We start from the raw sequence: 14916 nt of genomic DNA on the forward strand, positions 1-14916 counted from the left end.
CATTGGCTAAGTAAAAAAAATAAAATGGCTGAGAAAAGTTCTAGGCCACTGTTGTATGTTCCCCTTAAATTTTTGTACAGGTGTGTAATTCTGCTATTCTTTCATTTTCTATTTTAAATTTATGTGTACAATTTGCTAAATTTTCTGGGATTTTCTGACTTGCACTGAAGTGTCTTTTTTTAATTTATTTTTTTATAATCTAGTCCACTGCTTTTTTCAAACCCAATGTTCCTAACAGCAATAGACACCCAACAAAGCCTGAAAGCATTCTGTGCATTTGACTCCCGTGTCCTTCCATGTCTTTATCCACTCTCAATGACTCTCTGTGTGGAAATGTGTCATTCCAATGCCCGCTTGAGCCATAAGAAGAGAGAGAATAGGGGGTCACTCAAGAATGGGGGTTTTCAGAAAAGACCTCGTTCACATCCTCTGTTTTGGTTTACACCCTCAATACTTTCTCTTTTCCCCTCTCTCTCTCTCTCTCTCTCTCTCTCTCTCTCTCTCTCTCTCTCTCTCTCTCTCTCTCTAATTTGGTCCCAGCTGTCCATCAACCCCCTGCAGTTCTCCCAGCTGTCTCAGCTCTCCAAACGAGCAGCCTCGCAACAATACAGGTCAGAGGTCAAGAGAAAGAACACACTGCATTTACAACAGACCAGTGGTGCCCGCTAAAACAATCACTCACTTTTTCTCCTTCACTTCTCTCGCATTGCCAGGGCTGGAAAAGACAAACCTTTGGAGCGATAGATGAGGCGGGGTCCACTTCAGGCACAACAGCCTCCGAGGCACTCATCCTTCCAACAATAAACACACTTTCACGCACAATAGTTTTCTGGCTTGTCTCTTCAGCCTTTGCATCCCATCATCGTCCTGTTTGTCCATTTGAACAGGTATTGCATTGTCCAGTATCAACACAGAGCTAAAGTCAATGATGACCCAATATACTCAACAGCAGTGATATAAAGATTTGTGTGAAAAAGGCTGATAATATGTGCACTCACAGGATTTTATGGAGCTATGTGACAGAGATTTAAAAACTATTCAAAATAAATTTTTTACACTTGGGCTTATAGTTCCCTTTTATGAAGCCTTTCTTTGTGTCTGTTTTGTTGTTTTCCTAAGCATTTTGGCAATGAAAAGGCTGGGAAAACGCACGTGAGAGTGAAAGGGGATCCCATGACACAGTCACCTGTTCCACAGCTATATGTTCCCATGGCTCCATATGCTCCACTGACTGCAAAGCTTCCATCATAACACTAATATTAATGACTAAAACGTTTATTATTTGTGGCCAGTAGTCATCTGGCATTTGTAATTATAATTTTTTTAATTGCCCTTTTCATCTACAACAACTTTTTTTGCACTGTAATTCAAGTTCAAAAAGTGCAATGTAGCTCTGCCTAATGCAATGCTTTTTTTTTTTCATATGGAGTATTTATAAATGTGTGTATATATACATACATATATATATACAATATATATATATATATATATACTTAATTCACCACAGAATATTCATTCACATACCACCTAACATTCATAACAGAATCCAGTAAGAAAAGAATGTAGAAGCTAGACTTTGAATTAAATAAATAAGTAAAAAAATTGCATTATAAAACTTGATTGTTATGACAAAGCCATCAAATTATGAATTAAATTAGAATATTAAAGTCACTGTTTTTTTTAAGTGTCGGATTTCACTGATAATTCTAGCTGGCAAAATTGTTTTTGGTTGACGTGTTTCACTATTAATTTCGGCATTAAATCAAAACAACAATGATGACACTAAAAAAAGAAACAAAAGGGTATCATATTGTATAAGAATATTTATTTTCTTATAAGTGCGAAACAAGTAAATATTTACAAATGTTTGAGCAAAATTTCAAATATAGTGGAGAATGAGAAAAAATACATTAAACTGAAAAAATTCTAAATAAATAAATTAGATACTTTATGAGAACTGGTAGCAGTGACTGGCAGTGTACCAAAGAACCAATAAACAGTGCTGACAAATTGCTTCAAAACATGAACAACTGTCGTCAAAATAAATATTAAATACAGTCATAAATAAAAAGCTTTTGTAATGGCAAATGTATTGTGCTAAATTTATGTTCCATTTCCTTCATTGTCTTTTCTTTGTTTTGTTTGGAGGAAACAACAACCTGCCAAGAGGTCCCATTTGTCTTTGTGTCTATTTGCTGCATGTTAATGGCATGTGCACAAAACATCTTCTTTGAAGAAGAGAACATCAGATGTACAGAGAATGCAAATTCCAGAACAAATAAAAATAACATTTAAAATAGTAACAAACTCAGTCATGACATAAAACAAGAATAAATTAACGAAAATATGCATCTCTTTCTCTTAAATTGCCACAGGTAGGTTACGTTTCAGATACTATATGTCTCTCTCAGTGATTGCTGTGGTCTCTTAAGGGATCAGACAGGAAACATGCAAAGTGTCTCCTTGAATGTGCTGGGCCCTTGGAGGCACACTGAGGAGTAGGAGGCAGACTTGCGGTCAGGAAGACTTATTTGTTCATTCACTGTAAATGGTGCTCATCTGTGATGTCACCATGTGTGAAGGGGCAAACGGCTCGAAAGCCATGTCTAAAGGAAGCTCGTACCGGGAGCCTGGGAATAGCGTGTGACCCTGAGGAGCTGAAAGACCTGCCAAGGAAGAGGGTGGGTAGGGGTGTGAGGAGAGGTAATGGACGGCATGGGTTGGGTGAGGCGTAAAGTTTCTCTCTGTCTTGTGAGGTGAAGGCTCCTGCTTCAGGGCGAAGTTGCCACTGATACTAAGAGGTGGTGTAAGAGGGCCATCGTAAGGTGGCGTGCCATTGCTACATTCGTTGGGTGAGGAGTTCTCATAAGCAGCCCCCTTGAAGCCCTTCAGATGTAGCAAGTGTGAGGCCTCCAATGAGCCGTAGGGTGGACTGGGCAGTCCTGGTGAGGGATAGCTAATGGGGTGACCCTGCTGACCTCCTGGTACCCCACACTTTTCATCTAGGTTGTTGAGCAGCATGGTTGAAGGTCCCAATTGTAGGCAGCCAGCCACTAAGTTGCTGGTAGGTTGTGAAAGCCCCTTGCATAGCATCTCCACAAAGCCATGGCTCTCAGGTGACTGGCCATTCTCCAGAACCTCGGAGAGCGCCCAGATGTAGTTGCGGGCCAGCCGCAGAGTCTCGATTTTGGAAAGCTTCTGGGTCTTTGAGTAACAAGGCATGACGCGCCGCAAGTTGTCCAATGCATCATTCAGCCCGTGCATGCGTGAACGTTCCCTGGCATTGGCCTTGACGCGGCGCGTGCGGAATCGTTCCTGTCTAGCTTTGGTCATTTTCTTCTTTTTAGGACCTCTCCGCTTGGGTGCATTTTCTCCGTCAAGACCAACCTCTTCTTCATCCTCATCATCCTCTTCCTCCATATCCTCACTACCCAGTTCCACAGGTCCATGATTGCTCCTACTCAGTGCATAGTGACCTCCTATCTCAGGTGTCCCGTCACCATCCTGTGAGCTGAGGTCCTCCTCCATCCATCCAAGGGAGCTGACCAGCTCAGTCACATCTCCTGGCTTTCCATAAGGTTTGGTCATCATTGTGATCTGAAGGAACAGGAGATGAGAGGTTAATTCACAAAAAAAGGGTATTAAAATGAAAGCCTGATCCAGCCTGTTATAAATAAGTGTTATCATAATATTTCACTTTCCTCTACAATTAAAATAAAACATTACAAACAGTGTTTGGATGTTCACGCTTTAAATATTTCAGCACTAGAGACTGGACAGCTCAGAGCAAGGACTTTAATAGTACTCCTCTGACTGATACGCTTTTGAAAGCAATAGCAACACGAGTTTAACCTCTCATCATAGACTGACAGAAAGAACGATTATTGTGATGATGATTATTATATAGCTTACAGCTCTAGAATTCCATTTCTTCTCTCAGTTTTACTGCGCGATCTATTGGCAAATACTTTCTATCTAAACCCCTTTGATTTCCGACCACTGCACTTATTATGTTATTTTGGAGACGCTGTCAATCTGGGACACGACTGGATTTAGTCCACAGATAAAACGCTCGGATTTAATTTGAGGGGAGCCTGTAAACCGGAATCAACAAACACAGGACCAAGCCACACTAATACTACTTGAACAGTTTTGAATTTGATTTGATTTGATCGAAAGACATCAGCTTTGTCTCCAAACATTAATGTTTGTAACATTTTGAATTGTCTGCCTGACTGTCTCTATTCTTCCGTTAGCGAACACTCTTCCGTTATTCTTCTATTTACATTCTTATAAATATTTAGAACCATCTTTAAGCAAAATGCTTCTAATTGTCTTAAAAGTCACATTCTATTGTCCAATTTAAAACAGATCTGTAGTTTTGCATTGGTGCGTGTCATTCATTTAGAAGCAGAACATAAAAGTTTGTAGTAGTAGTAGTAATGAATGCAATGCACTACCACATTTCGACTGAATTAAATTATATGTAGGACTATTCATGACCCGGCATGCATTGTCTACTAAGGCTTAGAGACAATGCTTTTCATTCTGACTGTTTAATATAATATTATTTTTATAATACATGCACATGCATATTATATTATATTATATTATATTATATTATATTATACAATATTGTATTCTATTTCTCGTTAACAATCTTTGATTAAAAAAATATTAATCATAAAATTAATAGCAAAGATGATATTTACCTAAATCGCACAAATATTTTTTTTTACATTTAAATTTCGTAGAAAAAGCCTAAATAAATAAGAATTCCATATACAAAACACTCTTTTAAAATGATTATAAAGTTTTCCTATATACAATTTTTTTTTTTTTTTACTTGGATTAAGCTAAATTGCTTTTAAAGCTGGTGTATTGGAAATAACCGTCAAAACAGATATATAGCCAAAAGAAATAAGCATTGAAGATCAGATGTCAACAACAGTGACCTACCTGTTAACTAGCACCTTGCGTCACTTCAATAAAACTTGAAATAAGTGGTCTGAATTTCTGCACGCACCGTCAAAATGTTCAAAAGAAATACTGTAAAAAGAAACAGGAAAAAGAAGTTCCAGATTCCCCGCTGATCGTGCGCTCATGCGGTTTTTTTAGCTCTCCATTGATGCATCAGAGCGCGTCTCGTGTCTCATCTGAAGCGCACTGATTCCCGGCTTTGACTTTCTAGAGATGCTCGCAAGCTCCGCCCACGCGCACCCCACCCCTCCAGCTGATCCGAACGCGCGTGGCGCGCTCGTGGCCAAAAGTTTCACGACTTTAAGTGCATGCATTGATCCTCCAGGCTTTGTGTGTGAGCGTGTTCGCATTTGAGTGGAGGGAACGATGCAACTTCCCATTTATGTTAACCTTATAAATATTGCAAGGTGAACAGATGAGAGGCTCTTCCGTTCATTTGTCATGTGTCAGAAGGAAGAAGATTGCAAATGTTCTACTAGTAGCCCATATAGACCTTATTCAGAGTAGAGCTGTATTTATGTTTTTGACGGGAATGAAAACGAGGCTGTGAGGGACAGTCAGTCTCTTCAATGTTACACTCAAAAAAGAAAATTAAGATTTATCCTACACATTTCAATTTCATAACAAAAATCCATAAAAAAATAGTTAAGTAAGCTAATGTTGAACCATCTAAAAAAAAAAAAAAAAAAAAAAACGTAAATTGTATAGTTACGTTTTTTTAAATTTTCTTTTATAAAAGATTACTCATTTCAGTATGATGGAATTTTGTCATGAACTTAAAATGCATAAATCTTAAATCACATCTAATGTTCTGGCTACCATTCGTGTTTTCTTGAGTTTTTTTATTTTATTTATTTATTTATTTATTATTATTATTATTATTATTATTATTATTATTATTATTTATTTATTTATTTATTTATTTATTTATTTATTTATTTTTATTTTTATTATTTTTTTATTTATTTTTTATGTTTCGTTAGCTGAACGTTTAACATCCCAAGGACAATAGCATTGCAGACACCGTAAATCTATCCCTCACAACCTCGCTTTCATTCCCGTCAAAATTAAATATGGTGCTACTCTGAATAAGGTCGAAATAGACAGAAGTTGTCCTGAATACATAAACTACTTTTTAAATGGTTAGTCATAAATGAAGGCTTATCTCCACATATATGTTTAGCTATGGTCAACATACATAGCCTATTACTTTCGTTCACTGTCTTATGTAACGTAGGCTACTATTGTAATGCTGTTGCTTCCTGCATTGTTCCAAGTTGAAAACTAGCCTATCATTGGGAAGCTATACAAATATCCCTCTCCGATTTTTTTTCATGAGCTAACGTACTTTTCTGCCCCAATTCAGCCCGCTCAGTGCTGGATTAATACCCCTGAGCCCTATTTGGTTTATGGCGAGGTCAAACGTTGGTCTTAACTCTTATTACAGTAGTCTAGTCTACAAAGACGCGCGCGCGTCCCAGTAAACGATTGTGACAGCTTGGTGCGGTGTGAGCAGGTGTGTGTGTTGTTCACCAGTTTCATTCATTCGCTTCGTCCGCTCATTAGCGCCCCTCAGCCCACCAAAACATAACGCTCAATAACTGCTGGATTAATCGAGCCAGAACGGTTTTGTTTCGCCGAGATAAGTTGTTCAACCATGCATGCTGTGCCTGAGGGTGTCTAAATGTGGAGCTTGCTCACTCTTGCGCCTGCTTTTGGTCTATAAGGATATTTATACCTGTAATAATTCAAAAAATATATCATAATAAACTCTATTTATGAAGCACCTTTAGTAATTGTAGGCTAAAAGTAATTGCTCAGATAAATCAAAAGTTAAATAAATGAAGCCACTAGATGATCTCAGCAAATAGCACTTATTTTCTACACATATTTTCACTATTTATGACATTTTGCCCTGTTTTATTGACTAACGAAGTTTGACTTTATTTAGCGGAATGGGGCTTCATAAGATGTGTTCGTACCACAGTAGGGGCTCTATTGTATAGTTGTGCGCTATTGATTGCGGGGCTTCAGGTCACACGTGTCCTCACACTGATCCCATTGTACACGCCAAGTGTGCACATCTGTGCCCTAGACAGTGAGCTCACGCTTTATGATAACTCTCATTAGGAACATTAGCAAACATTATTACATTATAATGTGTAGAAGATCACATAATTCACTAGAAAATAGTTAGAAATATCATGAAACTTTAATCTAGAGGCCTAATCTATAGTTAGAACTATCCTATAATTTATTACAGTTTTTTTCAATTGCTTTGGCTCAATTCTCGAATTATAATAATTATTATTATTATTATTATTATTTTCAAAACAGTGTTTAAATCTCTGAACAATTAGTTTCTTGTTCACACCAGATTTGAATTTCTTATTCATTTAAGCAAATTGCATGTGTTTTGGCACATGTGTGCAAAAGAGTAAGTACAATTGTCTACAGTTTGCACAATAACTAAATGCACATGGCTTGCTGATCAAAACTGATGAGTTGATTCTCAGTGAAATTGTCATACTCTTCACAACTTCTAAACATTTTTTCATCGTGTGAGCCATCACATGCAAAATTATCCATTCAGTTATCAAAATCTGTCAGACATACATGTATATTCCATAAACATCTATGACATGGAATGTGTTTTCATTATTGCCATTTCTTTTTTTCTTTTTTCTTTTTTTTTTTTTTTTTTTTTGCATGGATGTCATTTTGTGGCAATTTTCTGTTCACTATACATGATTTTACATGTAAGAAATGTATAAAAATGGACATGCAAATGTGAATTTTCTGTTTACATGTAACACATTGCTACAAAAATAAATTTACTGTATACAAACAAATGTGCATATCCTTTTTCTGTGTACTACAGTATTGTACAGTATTGACTTTTCCCAGTAAACTTTTACCTACAGTTGACATCTGTATCTAAAAAGCTCAGTGTGATACACAATAGCATTCAGCTAGACAAAACTGGCATTCTTGTATAGTACAGTAAGCAGTCAGTATCAATAAAAAAGTAGAATAAAAATGAAATTTGTATATAACAAACATTTCCAGGGTTGACTGCCATGGTGAAAAAACATCTAAACATTTTGACCAGTACAGCTCACACAATGACAATATTTTATTTTATTTTTTCATTTTGGTGGCACTGACCAATTTACTGACACTATAACTAGGTTTTGAAGCATGAATTAAATGTTTTGGGTGAGTTACTACATTTTACAGACATGCAATAGAGTTGTGATGTCCCATAAAACAGTTGTGGCTATTGCACTTACAGTTTAGAGCATGTTAAGACTGTTTCAAAACACGAGCCAAAGCGATTGAGGAAAACTGTAAGAATTATATGATGTTTCTTATGTTATTTAAAGATTATAAAGTGATACCAATTTTTAAACAGAAACACTGATAGGGTACAGCATGGCAAAAGGCACCAGTTTAGGAAAATGTGCTTTTAACTGGTCACAAAGTGTATCAAGATTGAACAAAAATTCATTTCTTTTTATTGAATATTTATTGAATAAATATGCATTTTGTTCATTTCAATCACATTTGGCATTTCATAACATCTCTACGAACAAATTAATCTCCACAGTGATTGTATCAGTCAATGTGAGCCCAATTTGAACATACTTCATAATAAATAAATTCCTCCCACTTAAGAAAAACTGATATAGGGGCCTTTAGCCCATGCAACAGCGGGGGCTTTTACCCCAAATACTGTACTTTCACTTTTTGGACAGTTATTGAAAATGACAAATAAGCATTTTGTTTCAAAATAAATGTGATAATTAGAGGTATTTTCATTAGCTACATAAATTTGCAGCATTTTAAAAATAGAAATGTAAAATCAAATGACCTCAAAATCAATCTTTAGACATTGCATGCAATGACCTCATGAACCAGGAAAAGTTTTGCAGTGCAAAGTGACAAACAGGTGCTTAAGAAATTGATGTGGTAGTTTTTGTTGTTATTTATCAAAATCAAAAAGGGCCTTTTATGCCAAGGGCCTTTAGCTCCGATGTTCCCTATTCAGATTTTACATAAAAAATACATTGGCCTCTTAGTCTGAATTATTATTATTTTTATTTTTTTAACTAGCCATTCTTAAAATCTGATGTTGTGTTGCTCCTTCAGATTTAATAAGCATAGTTGTTATATTTCTGTGTGTTAAGCCTTTGCTTTTTTTTTTTTTTTTTTTTCCAACAGTGGACCACCAAGTTACACATTTCCGGCTAATTGGTACAGGGATTTACTTGGCAAAGTTTAAAGAACTTTTAAGTCACTGGTGATTGATAAATGAACAAATGGGCTTAAGTGATGCGTCTGCTTCACCAGAGCTCACGCGCCAGTCGCCTGCCCAACATAATCTCTCGTGCGACAACACAATCAGTATAATAGGACAATATCCATACCACTAGTTCGCTCAGACGATGCTTCTTTCCTCTCACACAAAGGGAGGAAGATCTTCCGCTTGGATGCATAGAACTCCCGAAGTGATGTGAAGATAGCAAACCTACGCTCTGATGAAGATAGAAAGCCTTTGCTATGGTGACAGTCAACAATGAATTTCCAATCAATCATAATTAACTTGATGGAAAAAGGTTAGTGTAATATGATTTAAGAGAGAAACATAATTAAGTTATATCAAAAGCTTGAAAATTCACTTCTTAACACTTTCTGAATGGCTCTAAATGAAGCACAGGGTCATCTTCCAGTCACAGAGAAAATGTATTTGCTTTTTATTGCTGTAACTTCTATGTTTCTAAAAAGTGGCCTTCAGACATGCTGTGTGGCTCCTAGACAGGGTAAATTACATGCTCAAGTGTTCAGGCATATGCATCAGGAATGGTGCTGTCCACTATGTACCAGGGATCACATGTGCATCAGTGTTACGTGCACCTAGTCAAGGGCATAGTTTTGGCTTGAATATTGAGGGGGTTGCAGCGTGAAGCATTTACATGTTTCCATTGATCATGGTATAAATAATTCCCCCATCCCCCCGGAATCTACGCCCCTGCACCTAGTAAGTGTGTCATGCTTCCCCAAAGATCCCAAGGTAACCCTGCTTCTCCGCAAACTTACATCCCAGGAGTGTTTCACAATGCTGTGTCACACCTGCAACCTGTATTGGGAATTCCTGTGCTGAGCCCAAACTCTCCTCCCTTGTGCCCGTAATAATGGACAGCTAACTTAGAGACCGAGGCCTGCTGCAGTTTCTAGTCCACCTCAACCAGAAGTGAACACAACAACCACAAAAGACCATTTTCTCTTTTTGCCATCTGATCTCAATGCTGATGTTTTCATGAGTGCTTTTTAAAGCATTCATGCAGTCGGCCTTAAAGGCCATTATGGAAAATGTATGAATACAAAGCCACGAGACCAGTAGTATACTCTGTAGACAACCTCCTGTTGAGACAGTTTAGAGTTCAAATTATATCAATTGGAACAGCACACAGAACTCCCATGACCCATTTCATTGTTAGGAGTGGCAACTCCACTCCCCCATCCCCCTCTACAGTCCCAAGGATTTAGATTAAAGAACAACTATTCACTATTTGGACCCTTTTTTCAATATATAGATCCCAGATAAATTATCTATAGGCCTACTCAGTTTCATATTTAGTCTGATACGCAAAAAAGTCAGCAAATCTTCATCATGAAACTGACGGGTCATTTAAAAACAGACCATAATCAAGCGCATCCGCCCCCTGTCAACACATCAACACAAGTTAGTACGATGCATTCTCGCCATCCTACAACACACCAACAATTACTTTCCAGTTGTTTACTCTGGTTGTTGTGATGCTTTTGTAGTTCCTGGTTGAGAGTACTTCTCTGTGCCAAAAAACCCCACACACCCACAACTATTGCCACAAGTGAGTTATCCTTTTCTGCAGTCCCAAGGGACCTGTTTGGAGTGGGAAGGGGGGATTCGTCTGCCTCTCTGACAGATGGGTCCTTGTTTCTGTCTTTCTCTCTCTCACTCCCTCTCCTGAGCTCAGACACAGACACACTCGCTTAGACTGAGATTGAACGAATACAATAGGAATTAAAACCATGCACACATGCTCCCTCCATGTCTCCTGAAAGCTGAGCCCCTTGTAATAATTATAAAAGCAGGAGTGTGTTTGGGTGACGGGGGCTGGGTTGTTGGGGAAAACTTTGATGAAAATTTGGACTTAATGGCTTTTTTGCCTGTTGTTAAAAACAAACAACCAAAGAAACTTTTAAAGTTAGTCGTGCTTATATTAACTTTTTGTGTACATGTTTAATTTTTTCTCCCTGATTTAAAGGGATATTTCTCCCAGAAATGAAAATTCTGTGATCACTTACTCACCCTCATGTTTTTCAAAACCCCTTAGACAATCTTTCTTAAGTGGAACACAAAGGGAGAAATTATGCAGAATGTTTACCTCAGTCACCATTTATTTTCTTGGAAAATAGATCCAATGAAAGTGAATGGTGACTAAGGCTAACATTCTTCCTGACATCTCTCTTTATGTTCCACACAACAGAGAAACTGGGGAGCGGCCGTAACCATAACCCCAATGTTGTCACGTCTACTATGCCATATGTGATGCTACGTGACAGATTAGGAAAGTAAATGTTATGTTTTACAAAAGATAAAACAAAGTGAGCACATTAAGTAGCCTAAACATCCTCCTCAAAACTCATTTGTAAAATTAATAATGCACAGTTGGTAGAATAGACTTTGAATGAAGAAAAAAATGATAATAATATTAATATCTAGATAGGTAAAGTTTGTCAAGACAAATTTTGATGTTGGCTTGATAAAGCCTGAAGATAGATAGATGCGTTTATATGAAATCTGTGTTTTCAGGAAAAAGTTTTTCTAGTGTGGATGAGAGACCTAAACGTATAGCAAAATCCATGCATTTTCAGATAAACCTAAAGGCCTTAAACCTTTTGTGGGTTTGTTTACATTTCAATCTTTGACTGTTAGAATTTGAGAGTTTTGGCTCGTTTGAACATTCCGTCAATGTAGGTCTATTTATTTTTTTCAAAGATTTGATCATCCGCTGTGCAAAAATCGTAATTCCGATAAGTTAGAAAAGACCAGGGGTCTGTACCAAGTTTGGTGTTTGTAGCTTGAAAGCTCTTGGAGGAGTTACAGTTAAAAACTGTTGGTCTGGAGCTGGAGATGTTGCTTAATGTCTCTATTATAAGGTGTGTGAAACAACATGAGGGTGAGTAAATTATTACAGAACCATCCATTCAATGACATTCCAAACTTGTCAAAAATACACTGAAAACTGAATTGTATCCCCTTGAGAAAATAATAGAGAGAGAGAGACAGAGGGAGAGAAAGAAAGAGTGTGTTTTAAGAGATATGTGTTGTAAAGGTAATCCCAAAGCTCCGACTTTATTTGCTGCTTACTGGAGCTGAATACAGAAGTTCTCTGGGCTGAATCCTGAGGGACAGACGAACAGCCTAACTAAGTCCTGCTCTCCGGCACTGGGGAAAAGAGCGGCTGAGTTATATGGGTATGCACTTTTAACCTTAGCATTACTCCCTTCATCAGCAGAGTATAAAGAACTCTTCACAAAGAACTCTGTTATCAGGGCCAGTGAGGAGTGAATGGGGGGAGAACGCAGTGACCTCAGAGATAGGGCTGGCAATAAAAGCCAGTCTACCAGTTTGTGTAAATCAACCCCACATTATATCAAGTGCCCACTGCATAATTGGAAGCATAAAATTGCCCATTTACACAATATGCCACCTGCAACCCCTCTCTTGGCTGTTCAACTGCTCTGCTATAGATATGATGGCTGGAAAGTGTCCATGCAACACCTCTTGTAATTTTTCTAGCACTCTCTTGGAAGTAGAGCAAATTCCTAATGCAGTCGTCCTGTTGGGGAATTTGTGGATCATACTGGCTATTAAAGCTGAAAGTGAACAATTTGAAGGAGGCCAAAACAATCACTTACAGTTCCAATTATGGTGGTTAGAGAATTCATCTCAAACTACATTTTACAAAATGAAGAGCTCACCCAATGACAGTCCATCCTCTTCCTGAACCCCAACCCTGTTGGGGTGAACTGTTAGAGGCGAGATAGAGGGGGAGGGGGGATCCATCTGCTTTGCTGGCTGTCCTTTGGGACATGGGCATACCCCTAGGGGCTGTTACTGGGAAGGATGGAGGGAGGGAGGATGGGAGGGAGTTGAATAGATTGCTCCCATATACTAATCAAAGGCCATAATCAGTATGCCCAAACACAATAGGCAGATTTTGCCCATTCCTTATTCTACCCTCTCCAACAAACTCAATCATTAGAAGATTCATAAGTATCATGACACCTGAAACTGGCATTCTGTAATTAATGAGCAGATTCGCAAGGTTTCATTTCAACAAATTAAAACATTTTTGTGTGTTTGGCAGAAGGCCATGACTTGTGTGTGATCAGGTGCATGTTGCCCACAAGTGGTATAGTCTGATTCCCACTGCGGTTTGCAGCAATATGACACACAAAGGTGATAAGTGGTTTAATTTAAATTTTGTAAATTTAGTTGTACATAAAATAATTTAACTTCAATCTATTTTGTTCAACACACTCCCATGCAAAAATTCAATATTCAATTTTCCTTGAAAATGTAATCCTGTATGGTTTTCCTAAAGGGGTTAAAAATGTAGCTATTTATCTTATTTTCCCACAGCTTCAAGATAATTTGCAGCATGCATTTGTGAGATGCCAATTTTACACATTTAAATTAGTCTAATTTATTGTTGTTGTTGTTTTATCTTGTTTTTTTGAAGCATTTCTCGACTTTTATACAGATTTTTTGATGCAGAAACAGAAGCCAGCTGGAAAATATTAAGGCTTCTGATTAAATGAGATGAGAAATTATTGTTTTTTTTTTTGCTGCATGAAAGACTGAAAGGCATAATAAAAGGAGTCAAGTTGCATCAGGTTTCATGGTTTCTCGTCAGCTTGGGCTTGTTGAGGGATGCCTGGAACTGAAAGGTGCGGGTCTGTGCGGGTACCCCGGCATTAAGCATCCCATTGATTGAACTGCTCCTCTGGGGCAAAAGCAACTTCAGAGCTTTAGTTAACACCCCTCCAGCCAACAGCAGGGCTTTCCGATTGGCTGGGCGGCTCTAAGCTGCCAGTCTTCTAGGTTTATTGTTTCGTGTGCCCAACACAGTCAATATTAAGCTTGGCTAATGTGATATTGAGGCAGCTGGAGGAGCCACAGTTATTACCATGACACTACCGAGAGAGGGGTGTAATACCATTAAAAATAAATCAGATGGTTTGATGATTTGGCATGGTCCGGGGATTTTGTGAGATGTTAGGTGGGGCAGTTGCTATAATTCTATTACACATTCTGGGGGAACCTCTGAGGAACAATTGATTCATTTTGCCTAATTCACCATAATTCAATTTCTTTACACCAAAGGCCTGAAAAGAGCAAGGCAAAATAGAGAGAAGTTTACTTTTCCAATTGGAAAATCAGCCACCATTGATCAATTCTGGGTATGTGGGGTAAAAGGAGGTGTTTTGAAGACCTTTCACCCAAAGATTGATAGTTTGACTTTGGTGTCATGCTGCAAAACTTTTAGAGAGGTATTGTTAGGCCTAAGTATTAATTCAATGTAGAATCAACAACAAAGAAGTAGAAGGCAAAGAATACAGATTTTTGTTATTTTTAACATTAATTGGTTGCTGATAAATAGTCTTTAAAGATTTAGAGAAACGTGAGGCCCAGAAATTCATCTCTTTAATCGGGTCTAAGATTTGATGTTCACCCGGCAGACGGGCACGTGAGGTTACCAGTGGTTACACAAATATTTTTTAGGTTGAGACATTTGAGCCATTGACTATGTGTCAAAATTTTGAAGTCTGACGACCATTTGTATTGATGGCCAAATTTTACATTAATTAATTAATGTAGTG

The 14916-nt window shown here is 37.8% G+C and overlaps 1 protein-coding gene across 1 annotated transcript; it reads right to left on the minus strand.

Annotated features, from left to right (window-relative positions):
* Positions 1-1808: 1808 nt before the first annotated feature.
* Positions 1809-5137, minus strand: neurod4 (neuronal differentiation 4). The gene is made up of 2 exons (XM_051660357.1): positions 4960-5137; positions 1809-3597 (listed from the first exon to the last, which is right to left on the minus strand). The coding sequence occupies exon 2, from the start codon at positions 3589-3591 to the stop codon at positions 2536-2538; it is 1056 nt and encodes a 351-aa protein (XP_051516317.1). The 5' UTR covers positions 3592-3597; positions 4960-5137; the 3' UTR covers positions 1809-2535.
* Between the last annotated feature and the right edge of the window lie 9779 nt (positions 5138-14916).

The sequence above is a fragment of the Myxocyprinus asiaticus genome, chromosome 28 (genome assembly GCF_019703515.2).
Source record: "Myxocyprinus asiaticus isolate MX2 ecotype Aquarium Trade chromosome 28, UBuf_Myxa_2, whole genome shotgun sequence".
Lineage (NCBI taxonomy): Eukaryota > Metazoa > Chordata > Actinopteri > Cypriniformes > Catostomidae > Myxocyprinus > Myxocyprinus asiaticus.

Bases quoted from the DNA above. Each gene is read 5' to 3' on its own strand.
- neurod4 (XM_051660357.1), bottom strand. From the start codon at position 3,591: ATGATGACCAAACCTTATGGAAAGCCAGGAGATGTGACTGAGCTGGTC.